This window comes from Phacochoerus africanus, chromosome 3 (assembly GCF_016906955.1).
Source record: "Phacochoerus africanus isolate WHEZ1 chromosome 3, ROS_Pafr_v1, whole genome shotgun sequence".
NCBI lineage: Eukaryota > Metazoa > Chordata > Mammalia > Artiodactyla > Suidae > Phacochoerus > Phacochoerus africanus.
In genome coordinates, this window is record NC_062546.1 from 122,133,786 (window position 1) to 122,146,382 (window position 12,597).

Consider the following 12,597-nt stretch of genomic DNA (forward strand, 5'->3'; position numbering starts at 1 on the left):
GCAGGTGAGAGCAGGTGGGCTCTGCTGTACCTGATAGGGTTACAGGCAGGCATGGCCTTGGGAAGCTGGGTACTTTCTTCGCATTGCCTCATTTTGTCAATGTGCAGATCCTGGGCCTTACTGCTCTTGGAGACATTCCTTGCCCTTGCTATGCTCTACTCTGAATCTCCGTGTCTGGCTCAGGCTCAGCTTCCTGGGTTAACAGCTTCCTGCTGAGTTTGGCCCGTGGGAGAGTCTGCTGAGGGGGTTGGTAAAGGAGGAAGGGAGAGGCCAGTACTTTGCCCTGTTCAACCCTGCTTTAGGTTGCGTCTCTTCTGGGGCTCCAGCTCCTTCCAGAAATGTCCCCCATGGCTTCTGCACTCACATTCTCTCTCCACCCCTCAGCTGCTGTAGGTAGAGGTCTCCTGCTGCTGCTGATTTCAGCCTCTGGTTAGATTCTTGGCATGTCCACCTCCCATGTAACCAGCTTCTAGGGTTATGTGCTCATAACAGCTTCCATTTCCTTCTTGGACCCTGGCTGATCCCATCAGTGAAGGAAGGAAAAGAAAAAGTCAATGGCTGAGACTGAATGGGGGGAAGTTAGATGGGGATTTAAGGACATGCAGGAGAGCGGGAGTGCAAATTGCCTTTGGAGATGCAGCAGGATTTCTAGGCAATGCTAGGACTCACTGTGACCCTGCACGTGGAGGCCAGGTGGGACCATCAGAGTACCTAGAGTTCTCATGGCCTTCTTTAGCCACTTGTCTGCACACAGAGGGTAAGCCAAGCGTGAGGTCCTACCACGGTTGCCCGATAGATTTCAGGGTGGCCCCCATGATCCTCACTGCCTGGCTTCATGCTCTTATGTAATGAAACCCTGCCCTTGAGTGAGGGTGGGCTCTGTGACTGGCTTCCCATTGATAGAATATGGCAGAGATGATGGTTAGGACCATATTACATCGTGACTGTGTTCTGCATATGAAAGTCTTCCTTGCTAGTTGACCTGCTCTGAAGACTCTCGCCGTTGCTTGATGAAATGAGCAGATATGTTGGCACCCATATGGCAAGCAGCTATAGGAAGCCTGTGGGAAGTGAGGGGCTTCATAGCAACCTTTGAGAGCACACCATGCTGCCTCGAACCTCAGGTCTTATGGGGCGGTGGGGTGCTGCTGACTGTAAACAAATAAAATGGCAATGGGTTAAAACATAATCCCCAAAGTAGGACACTGTAACCTTGCAAGTATAGTGATTTTTCTCATCTTCATAATAGGTATTATTATTATTTACTCATTGTAAAAGTATTAATTTGCTAGATGCAAAAATTGTTAGAGCCATAATACAAACAATGGCAAAAGAGAAAGCCCAGTCTTCTTTATCTCCACCACTAGAGGTATCCATATTCTGGAGGATGTGTCTTTTTCGTCTTTTGTTCTATGTATATACTCCGTACATATTTGTTTCAAGAAATAATTCCAGGAGTTCTCACTGTGGCTCAGTAGGTTAAGAACCTGACATAGTGCCTGTGAGGATGTGGATTCGATCCTTGGCCTAGCTCATTGGGTTAAGGATCCAGCATTGCTGTAAGCTGCATTGTAGGTTGCAGACGAGGCTTGAATCTGTATTGCTGTGGCTGAGGCATAGGCCTGCAGCTGCGGTTCCCATTCAACCCCTAGCCTGGAGACAAAAATAAAGTAAAAAGAAATACATTCTGCTATATTTCTTTTATTTTATTTCACTCACTGGTGTTTGCCATATTTTAAATGTTTCCCAATATCAATAACTCTAGAGGATGTTTATGTTTGTATAGTACTTCATACTATGCATGGATCACAATGGACCTAACTAATGCCGTGTGGTTGAACAGTTAGGTCTGTGCTAGTGTGAAATATGCTGACACATGCCTCCTTGGCGATGAGTGTGCTCTGTTTTCCATGTGATCTTAGAGTGCTGAAAGATGGAAAGGGCCTCATGGGGTCTTTCTACTGTACCATTCAGTAGTACGAATTCCCCAAGGTGCACATGATATTCCCAGTGTGCTTTTTGTCAACAGTGGTTTCTTTCTGGCTGACCCTAGTGAGAAGAGTGGCAACAGAAACATGCGTCTAGAGAACAGAGAAGGCAGGCCGACCTCTGGCGTGCTGGAGATGGAGCTCCCTCAGGCGTCTGCCCCCAGCCGTGCTGGCCTAGGAAGTCTGGGGCTGGTGGGACTCGACAGCAGCAACCACAGGCCACAGCAGGGAGGCAGCAAGGCAGGCTCCCGGGGCCCCTACCCCAGTGGGGCTGCTGGGCAGAGCTGCTGGGTTCCTATGGACCAGGATTTTGGCCCATTCCTCACGGAGCGGAGGTGAGTTTAAAGCAATTTTGTCTTGTAAATGTGGAATTCATGAATATTAGAATTCCATGAGCATAGTTTCCTCACATTTTTTGGTGAGAAAAATTTCCAGATATTGTGCAAGAATCTTTCCAGTATTACTACTTCCCTGGCTTCCTTTGAATGAATGCTGTTTCTAAAATGTGGCTAACATAAATCCAAAAGATAATAAAAATAGAAAATGTAGCTAACATAAATCTAAAAGATAATAAAAATAGAAAAAGTGGCTAACATAAATCCAAAATTTTCTAAAAATAGAAAGCAAGTTTTTAGAATTAAACCTTGGCATTTACTATATTATTTAAGGTACTGAAAGTTTTATATGATTTTAAAGCATATGTATGTAACTTAAAACATGTTTTATTCCATATATACATTAAGTAGATCGATTGAATATTGTTTTTCACATTAGAAAAATCTAGATTTACTTTAAAAACTTTTGACAAAAGCTTTAACAATGTAAAAGCAATGAATATACATAAAAGTAGCATCCTATGAGAATGTGTCTATGGTGCCTTTTTGGGACATATTGGTTATTCAGTCCTGAAAGGATGAAAGACTAACGAATTTCTAATTTCCAGAAAAAGATGTTGCAGTGAGTTGAGAGTCTGGACAACCAGGAGAGGAAGTATTTTCCAAGTTCTTTACCTCACGTATTCCTTCTGTGCACCAGGAGGCCACCTGGGGACACTCACTGTGGGCTTTATGAACAGGAGGTCCAGAGGGAGAGTGTGGGGCATACTTGGGGCTTGGGGAGGAGAGCCAGAAGGCACCTGCCATTGTCTGAGGATCAGAGGAAACTTGGAGGGCAAAAGAAGACCTCCCGTGCAGCTCTGTCAGCCTTTGTGTCCCCATGTTGTGAGGACAGAGCCCAGAAATGTCACCTTCCCCAGGGATGATAGGAAGCAGGTAGAGAGTCTGGAGAGCTGACCTGGGCATGTCCCTAAGCAGGGCCAAGGGTCAGCCCTAGGGATGCAGGGCTGAAAAGTCAGTGCAGCTAGGAGGCGATGGCTATGGCTGAGGACCCCACCACAGACAAGCAGGGACGCTGGGTCGCAGAGGAGAGCATCCTGAGATGCACCTTTCCCTGCTGAGCTTCTTCACAAGAGGGAGCCACAGCAACCAGGAAACCCAGCCCACAGCCTTGCAAGAGTGAACCTTGGCTAGTGCCTCTGTTCTGTGAGCACTTAGAAGCAGGACTAGCTTGGTGTGAGCATCTGTGAGTGTGGAGGGCCTGGTCCCACCCCTACAGGGGCACTTGGCTGAACCCCTGAAATGGCATGCAGTTCCCAGGAATGCACGTGTGGTGTTATCTTGTGGCCCCAAATGCATATCTTTCTAAAGCTTACTTCAGGGTTCATTGCATTTTTCCCTTTTTGTTTCATGAAAATAAGTAGAAAAATGAAAGGATCAAGTGTTCTTATGGGTGATAAGATGTATAGATTAGGCAAGATGGAAGCCATTAGGTTCACAAAAAAGTCAACTCTGTAGCCTGAATTTAAAATTTATAAACTGGAGTTCCCGCTGTGGTGCAGCGAAAATAAACCTATGATCCATGAGGATGCAGGTTTGATCCCTGGCCTCGCTCAATGGATTAAGGATCCGGATTGCCATGAGCGGTGGTGTAGGTCACACACGCTGCTTGGATCTGATATTGCTGTGGCTGTGGCATAGGCCGGCAGCTGTAGCTCCAGTTTGACCCCTAGCCTGGGAACCTCCATATGCTGTGGGTGCAGCCCTAAAAAGACAAAAAATAAAATAAAATGTATAAACTGTTATAGGTTCATGAAGAGAAGGAACAAAACTCAAAAATTCTATGAGAGGCTACAAATAGATTGCTTAATATTGTGCCCAAAAGATATTTGGGATTTTATGTTTTTTTAACTCTGAGAGCAGTCTCCTTTCAGTTTCCCGTTGATCTGTTACTCATTTTGAACAGGAGGGAAGCAGGCAGAGGTGTGAGCAGGCAGAGGTGTTTGGCCTGCTGTGCCCCATTTGTCCTGTGGCTGCCAGGAATAGTATATAGTTTGAAATCCTGGACCTTGATACTTTAGGCTTTTTTTTTTTCTTAATGTCTTTTTAGGGCTGCAGGTGCAGCATGTGGAATTTCTCAGGCCAGGGGCCGGATTGAAGCTGCAGCTGCTGGCCTATGCCACAGCCACAGTAGTGCAGGATCTGATTTGTGTCTGCGACCTACACCACAGCTTATGGCAATGCCAAATCCTTAGCCCACTGGATCTGGGATTGAACCTGAGTCCTCATAGATACTATTTAGGTTCCTTACCACTGAGCCATGGTAGAAACTCCTCAGGTTTGCTCTTTTTAAAGATTGTTTTGGCTATTTGGGGTCATTTGTGTTCCATAAAAATTTTTGAATTATTTGTTCAAATTCTGTGAAAAATGACATTGGTATTTTGATAGGGATTGCATTAAATCACTGAATTTAACAATTTTAATTCTTCCAGTTCATGAATGCAGTGTATCTTTCCATTTGTTTGTGTAATTTTTTTTTTTTTTTTTTTTTGCTTTTTAGGGCTGCACCCACAGCATATGGAGGTTCCCAGGCTAGGGGTCAAATTGGAGCTACAGCTGCCAGCCTATGCCACAGCCACAGCAATGCAGGATCTGAGCTGCATCTGCCACCTATACCACAGTTCATGGTAATGCTGAATTCCTAACCCACTGAGTGAGGCTAGGGATTGAACCCACAACCTCCTGTTTACTAGTCGGATTCATTTCTGCTGCACCACAATGGGAACTCCTGTTTGTTAATCTTGAATATCTTTCATCAACATCTTATAGTTTTCTCAATAAAGGTATTTTACCTTCTTGGTTAGAGTTATTCCTAGGTATTTTATTCTTTTTGATACAATTATAAATAGGATTGATTTCTTGCTTTCTCTTTCTAATAGTTCGTTGTTGGTGTGTAGCAACAAACAGGTTTCTATGTATTATCTCCTGGAGCTTTACTAAATTCATTGATGAGTTCTAGTATTTTTTTTTTTGGTGTATTTAGTATTTTCTATGTATAGTATCATGTCATTTGCAGACAGTGACAGTTTTTCTTCTTCCTTTATAATTTGGATTTCTTTTGTTTCTTTTTCTTGTCTGATTGTTGTAGCTATATGTTGAATAAAAAAGGCTAGAAGGGGCATCTTTGTTTTTTTCCTGATCTTAGAGTAAATATTCTCAGCTTTTCACCATTGAGTATAATGTTAGCTGTGGACTTGTCATGTATGGACTTATGTTGATGTTATGTTCCCTCTATTCTCACTTTGTTCAGAGTTTTTATCATGAATAGATGTTGAATTTTGTCAAAAGGCTTTTTTTGCGTCTGTTGAGGTCTATATGATTTTTATTCTTCAGACTTTTTTGGGTTTTGTTTTGTTTTGTTTTACTTTTTAGGGCTGCATCTGTGGCATATGGATGTTCCCAGGCTAGAGGTCGAATCATTGCCACAGCTCACAGCAACGCCCCAACCCACTGAGGGGGCCGGGGATCGAACCTGCATCTTCATGGATACTAGTCTGGTTCATAACCCACTGAGCCACAATGGGAGGTTTTTTTTTTGTTTGTTTTTTTGAAAAATTTATTGATGTATAGTTGATTTACAATGTTGTGTTAGTTTCTACGGTACAACAAAGTTATAAACATTATTTTTCATATTATTTTCCATTATGTTTGATCACAGGATGTTGAATATATCTCTTTCATACATAAGTGATATAGAAGTGACTAGGAGTCAAAGTGGGGGTCTAATCAGAGCTACAGCTGCTTGCCTACACCACAGCCACAGCAATGCCAGATCCTTAACACACTGAGCGAGGCCAGGGATCAAATTTGCAACCTCATGGTTCCTAGTCAGATTTGTTTCTGCTGCGCCATGACAGGAACTCCCTTTTATGTCTGTTAATATTTAATATTTGATTTATGTATTTAGATGGTCCTGTATTGAATGCATATATATTTACACTTGTTACATCTTCTTCTTGGATTAATCCCTTGATCATTATTGGAATATCATTCTTTATCTCTTATAACAGTTATTGTTTTAAAGCGTTTTTTCTGAGTTTTTTTTCTGGTATAAGTATGGCTACCTTGGCTTTCTTTTCTCTCTTTTTTTTTTCTTTTTTTTGGAAAAAATGAATTGTATTGATTAGATTATACTTGTTATAGCACAAAATGAACCTGAATATTTCAGGAAGGTTTTTCCAACAAAAAGGCTTTCTTTTTGTTTCTGTTTGCATAAGCTACCTTTTTCTTGTTCCCTCTTTTTTAGTCTGAGTGTGTCATTAGGTCTGAAATGAGTCAACTGTAGGCAATATATAAATGGGTCTTGTTTTTATATCCATTCAGCCACTCCCTGTCTTTAGATTGGTGCATTTAGTATTTTAAATAGTTTTTGATAGGTTTGTAGTTATTGCTATTTTGTTAATTGTTTGGGGTGTGTTGTGGTTCTTACATAGTTTTTTTTTTTTTTTTGCTCTTTTCATTTTTGATTTGATGACTGTCTCTAGTTTTATGTTTCATTGCTTAGTTTTCTTGCATGTGTATCTATTATAGATTTTTGGTTTTTAGTTACCATGAAAGTTATATATATTGCAATTTCTCTCTCTCCATATATGTGTGTGTGTACATATATATGTGTATATATATCTCAAAATATATATATGATTTTAAGTTTCTGATCTCTTAAGTTTGAATGCTTTTTAACAACTCTGCATTTTTACTCCCCCTCAGCATTTATTGTTTTTGAAGCTATATTTTACATCCTTTTGTGTACCCCTTAACTACTTATTGTGAACACAGATAATTTTACTACTTTTGTCTTTTAAACTCCTAATATCTTTATAATTCCTTCCAGTTTATTTTTTATTGCAGTTATTGTATCCTTCAGCTCTAGCTTTCTTTATGTTTTCTAAATCTTTGTTAAACTCACTGTGTTCATCCTTTCTTCTCCTGAGTTCATTAAATATCTTTATGGTCATTTTCTTGAAAACTTTCAGGTAGGTTCTTCTCTCCACTTTGCTTGAATCTCCTGGTGTTTTATCTTGTTTTATCATTTGGAGAATATTCCTCTGTTATATCATTTTGCTTAATTCTCTGTTTTTATTTCTGTGCATTAGGTGAAACGGTGACACCCCTTGATCTTGGAGAAGTAGCCTTACATAGGAGAAATTCTGTGTGTCCCAGCAGTGCACTCACCTCTGGTCACCAGAGCTAAATGCTCTGGGGGTGCTCACTATGTGGGTTGTATGGTTCCTCCTCTTGTGATAACTAACTATTGTGGGTAGTCTTATAAGTATGGTTGACCCCTCATCTGGCTGATTGCCAGGCTCTGCCTTGTACATAGGTTTTTAGCAGCTGATGGATGGGGCTGGGTCATAAAGTTGCCTGGCTGTGGTACCCTAGAGGGTCCCACGGCTAGTACTGGCTGTTTGCTGCTGTCACAACCTCAACCAAAATTGAAGCAAAGGAATATTATAGGAATTAGGCAAAAATATGAGATTTGGGCTCTGACTAATCACCAAAAAAGCAACCAACTCAGCCAGCTTTATTTGTTGTACAAGAAAATAAAGACTAGCTTCTATTAAAAAAAAAGATCAAGGGTTCTGGATTTAGTGTCAGCCTGCTGGTATGCTGGGCTGGGCCTGTGGGACTCCTAGAGCTGGTATTAACTTGCTGGTGAATGGAGATTAGGCCCAGGAGGTCCCAGGCTTAGTTTCAGCCTGCTGGTGGGTAGACCATGGTACTGGTGCTTCTAGATTCAGTGTCCTGGGTTCCTAGAGTTGGTGTCAGCCTGCTGGTGGGCTGAGTTGGATCCTAGGGTCTCTGGCTACAGGGCATGGGGGTCTCAGAACTGGCGCTAGCACTCTGGTAGGTGGGGCCAAACCCTGATGTGACTGGCTAAGGGGCCCAAGCTATTCCAGAGCTGGTGGTGTTGGCCCACTGGTGAGTGGGGCTGGGTCTCAGCAGTCCACAGAAGTTCCAGGGCTAGTGCAGGTACACTGGTGGGCGAGTCTGGGTCCTGTGCCCTCTGGTGGGCATGGCTGTGTCCTTGGGTGGCTGGAAAGTCCTGGGCAGTGGGCCTGCTGGTTGATGGGGGTTTGTCCCCACCCAGCTAGTTGCTTGGCTTGAGGTCTCCCAGTATTGGTGTCAATAGGCTGGTAGGCAGGACTAGGTCTGGTGTTAGTAAGCTGAAGGGAGGATTTCACAGTGGCACTTGTGAGCTCCAGTGTCCTTGTTGTAGAACAAGCCCTCCAGAATGGCTTCCACCAGCATCTGTGTCCCCAGGGTAAGCTCTAGTTGCCTCCTTCCTCTCGGGAGGCTCTCCAGGATCAGGAGGTGGGTCTGACCCAGGCGCTTTCCAAATAACAGCTTCTGCCCTGGATCCCAGAGCATGTGAGATTTTGTGTGCACCCTTTAAGTGGAGTCTCTGTTTCCCACAGCCCTTTGGCCCTCCTGAAAGTAAGCCCCACTGGTGTTCAGGGGGGTTAATCTTCCCACTTAAGACCCTTGGGCTGGGGACCCCCAACGTGGGGGTAAGACCCTTTGCTCCTTGGGGGAGGGGGAACCATTGCAATTGTAATTACCCTCATGTTTGTGGGTTTCCCACCTAGGGGCATAGGACTTGACTATACTGTGTCTCTGCCCCTCCTACCCATCTCATGGTTCCTGTATTATATCTTTATTTGTGGAAGATCTTTTCTCCTAGTCTTAGGTTCTTTCTCATCAATAGTTGCTCTGTAAATTGTTGTAATTTTGGTGTGCCCATGTCAGGAGGTGAGCTTGGGGTCTTCCTACTCTGCCATCCTCACCAGCTCTGATTTTACTCTCTTTTAACAATGCTCCTATACCAGAGGGGACAAAAGAACTAAAAAGGCAGATTTCATTCTGGTGACCCCTCAGCCCTTGTCTTTGGGATCCTGGGCCTTCTCTCGCAGCTGTGGTGCTGGAACTCTGCTGAATATTTCTTGCAGCTGTTCTCCACCTGTCCTCACTGAGGACTTCTACCCCTTTGCTACTGGAGACCTCCAAGTGAGAGGATGCATTGTTCCTACATGTTTAGTGACACAGAAGAAACCTGCCAAGATAAATGTGAATGAATTTTTTTCTGATATGTTAGTTTTCTTTATAGAAAAATAAGCAATATTTTGCACAGACTTCCCATTTCTTCACTCTCTTACTCATTCTCTTATCTAAATATAGTATGGTTTTGAATCTTATTTATCAGAAAATTTTGTATGGATGTCCCTTTTAATGCAAAATAGCACATCAGATCTAAGATATGGACTTAAACATAGTATATTGTCAGACTGAATCATCTGACATGACCAATTCATCTTTCACGAACTGATTATTGTATTTTATTACCATGCCAAAATAAATAAATTGCTAAAAATTTGCAAATTGAAGGGGAAAAATGATCTTACCACAATTATTACCATCTACTGGCATTTACCTATATTCTCTTCTAGCCTTCTCCCACATGTAATACATATTTTTACATTGTTACATTCATAGTATATGTCCTATTTTGTATTTCTTTTATGTAATGATATATTGTAAATATTATTGGTATTGTTGTTGCTGTCCAAAGCTATTTTTTTTTGTCTTTTGTCTTTTTGTTGTTGTTGTTGTTGTTGTTGCTATTTCTTGGGCCGCTCCCGCGGCATATGGGGGTTCCCAGGCTAGGGGTCCAATAGGAGCTGTAGCCACTGGCCTATGCCAGAGCCACAGCAACGCGGGATCCGAGCCGTGTCTGCAACCTACACCACAGCTCACGGCAACGCCGGATTGTTAACCCACTGAGCAAGGGCAGGGACCGAACCCGCAACCTCATGGTTCCTAGTCGGATTCATTAACCACTGCGCCACGACGGGAACTCCCGCTATTTTTAATATATATGTTTTTTATTGAAATATAGTTGATTTACAGTATTGTTAGTTTCAGGTATACAGTGTAGATTCAGTATTTTTACAGATTACATTCCATCGTAGGTTATTACAGAATAATAGATATAATTCTCTGTGCTATATAGTAAATCCTATTATGTATGTATTTTATGTATAATAATTTTTATCTGTTAATCCCTATAATCCTAATTTGTCCCTTTATTCTTTTTTCTCCCTTTTGGTAACCACAAGTTTTTTTTTAATGACTTTGAGTCTGTTTTTGCTTTGTATATACATTCATTTCTGTTATTTTTTAGACTCCATGTATATATTATCATATAGTATTTGTATCTCTGTCTGACTTACTTCTCTAAGCATAGCATTCTCTAGGTTCATCCACATTGTTTCATTTGGCAGTATTTCATTCTTTTTATGCTTGAGTAATATTCCATTGCATATATAAAAAACATCTTCTTTTTCCATTCATCTCCTATGGGACTTGGGTAGCTTCCATGTCTTGGCTGTTGTAAACAATGCTACTATGAAAATGAAAAATTAGTGTTTTCATTTTTTCCAGATATATTCCCAGGAATGGAGTTGCTGGATCATATAGTAGTTCTCTTTATAGTTTTTAAGAAACCTCCATATTGTTTTCCTTGGTGGCTGCACCATTTTACATTCCTACCAACCAAAGATAGTTCCCTTTTCTCCACATCCTCACCAACATTTGTTATTTGAAGACCCATGGCATATGGAAGTTCCTGGGCCAGGGATTGAATCTGAGCCACAGTTTTAACCTATACCACAGCTGCGATAATGCCAGATCCTTAACCCACTGCACCAGGCTGAGGATCGAACCTGTACTGCTGCAGAGACAACATTGGATCCTTAACGTGCTGCATCACTGTGGGAACTCCCTATAGACTTTTTGATGATGGCCATTCTGACTGGTCTGAAGTGATATCTCATTGTGATTTTGATTTGCATTTCTCTAATAATTAGTGATGTTGAGCTTCTTTTCATATCTATCTGTTAACCATCTGTATGTCTTCTTTGGAAAAATGTCTATCAAGTCTTTGGTCTATTTTTTGATAGGATTGTTTGGCTTTTTTATATTGAGTTGTATGAGCAGTTTGTGTATTTTGAATATTAGCCCCTTATTGGTTATGTTGTTTGCAAATATTTTCTCCCATTTTGTAGGTTGTCTTCATTTTGTTGTGCAAAAACTTTTGTTTGATTAGACATTTGTTTATTTTGGTTTTATTTATTTTGCCTTGGGAAACTGACTTAAGGAAATATTGCTATGATTTATATCTGAAAATATTTTGGTGATGTTTTCTTCTAGGAGTTTTATGGTGTCTTTTTTGTTTGTTTGTTTGTTTCCTGTTTTTCTAGGGCCATACCTGCGGCATATGGAAGTTCCCAGGCTAGGGGTCGAATTGGAGCTGTAGCTGTCCATGTACGTCAGTGTCAGATTTGAGCCTTGTCTGTGACCTACACCACAGCTCACAGCAATGCTGGAATCTTAACCCACTGATCAAGGCCAGGGATCAAACCCATGTCCTCCTGGATGCTAGTCTGGGTTTGTTACTGCTGAGCCATAACGGGAACTCCTATTGTGTCATATCTTACATTTAGATCTTTAAACCATTTTAAATTTATTTCTGTATATGGTATGAGGGAGTATTCCAATTTCATTGTTTTACATGCGGTTGTCCAGTTTTCCCAGCACCACTTGTTGATGAGACTGTCTTTTCTCCATTGTGTATTCTTGCCTCCTTTTTCATACATTAATTGATTGTAGGTGTCTGGCTTTATTTCTGAGCTCTCTATTCTGTTACATTGATCTATGTGTCAGTATCACAGTTTTGATGACTGTAGCTTTGTAGTATAGTTTGAAGTCTGGAAGGGTTATACCTTAAGTTTTGTTGTTTTTCCTCAGGATGGCTTTGGCAACTTGAGGTCTTTTGTGGTCCCATATAAATTTTAGGATTATTTGTTCTAGTTCTGTGAAAAATATCATGAGTATTTTGATGGGATTGCATTGAATTTCTAGATTGCTTTGGGTAGTATGGCCATTTTAATAATACTAATTCTAATCAAAGGACATGGGATATTTTCCTTTTTGAATCATCTTCAGTTTCTTTCATCAATATTTTATAATTGTCAGTGAATTTTCAGTGTGTAGGTCTTTTACCTCCTTAGTTAAATTCCCAGGTTTTCTAAGGCGATTTTTTTTTTTTTTGTCTTTTTAGGGCTGCACCCACAGCATGTGGATGTTCCCAGGCCAGGGGTCCAATTGGAGCTGTAGCTGTGAGCCTTCGCCACAGCCACAGCAATGCCAGATCTAAG

General features: G+C 41.4%; 1 protein-coding gene across 11 annotated transcripts in view; it reads left to right on the top strand.

Annotated features, from left to right (window-relative positions):
• Positions 1-12,597, top strand: part of OCA2 (OCA2 melanosomal transmembrane protein) — a 193,714-nt gene that overhangs the window by 17,074 nt on the left and 164,043 nt on the right. For 7 of the 11 annotated variants that reach the window (XM_047772573.1, XM_047772571.1, XM_047772575.1 and 4 more), the window contains exon 2: positions 2,054-2,323. The exons of the other annotated variants lie outside the window; for them this stretch is intronic. In XM_047772573.1, coding sequence (XP_047628529.1) covers positions 2,076-2,323 — 248 coding nt within the window. In that variant the 5' untranslated portion in view covers positions 2,054-2,075. The remainder of the gene's footprint in view (positions 1-2,053; positions 2,324-12,597) is intronic. 11 annotated transcript variants of the gene reach the window in all.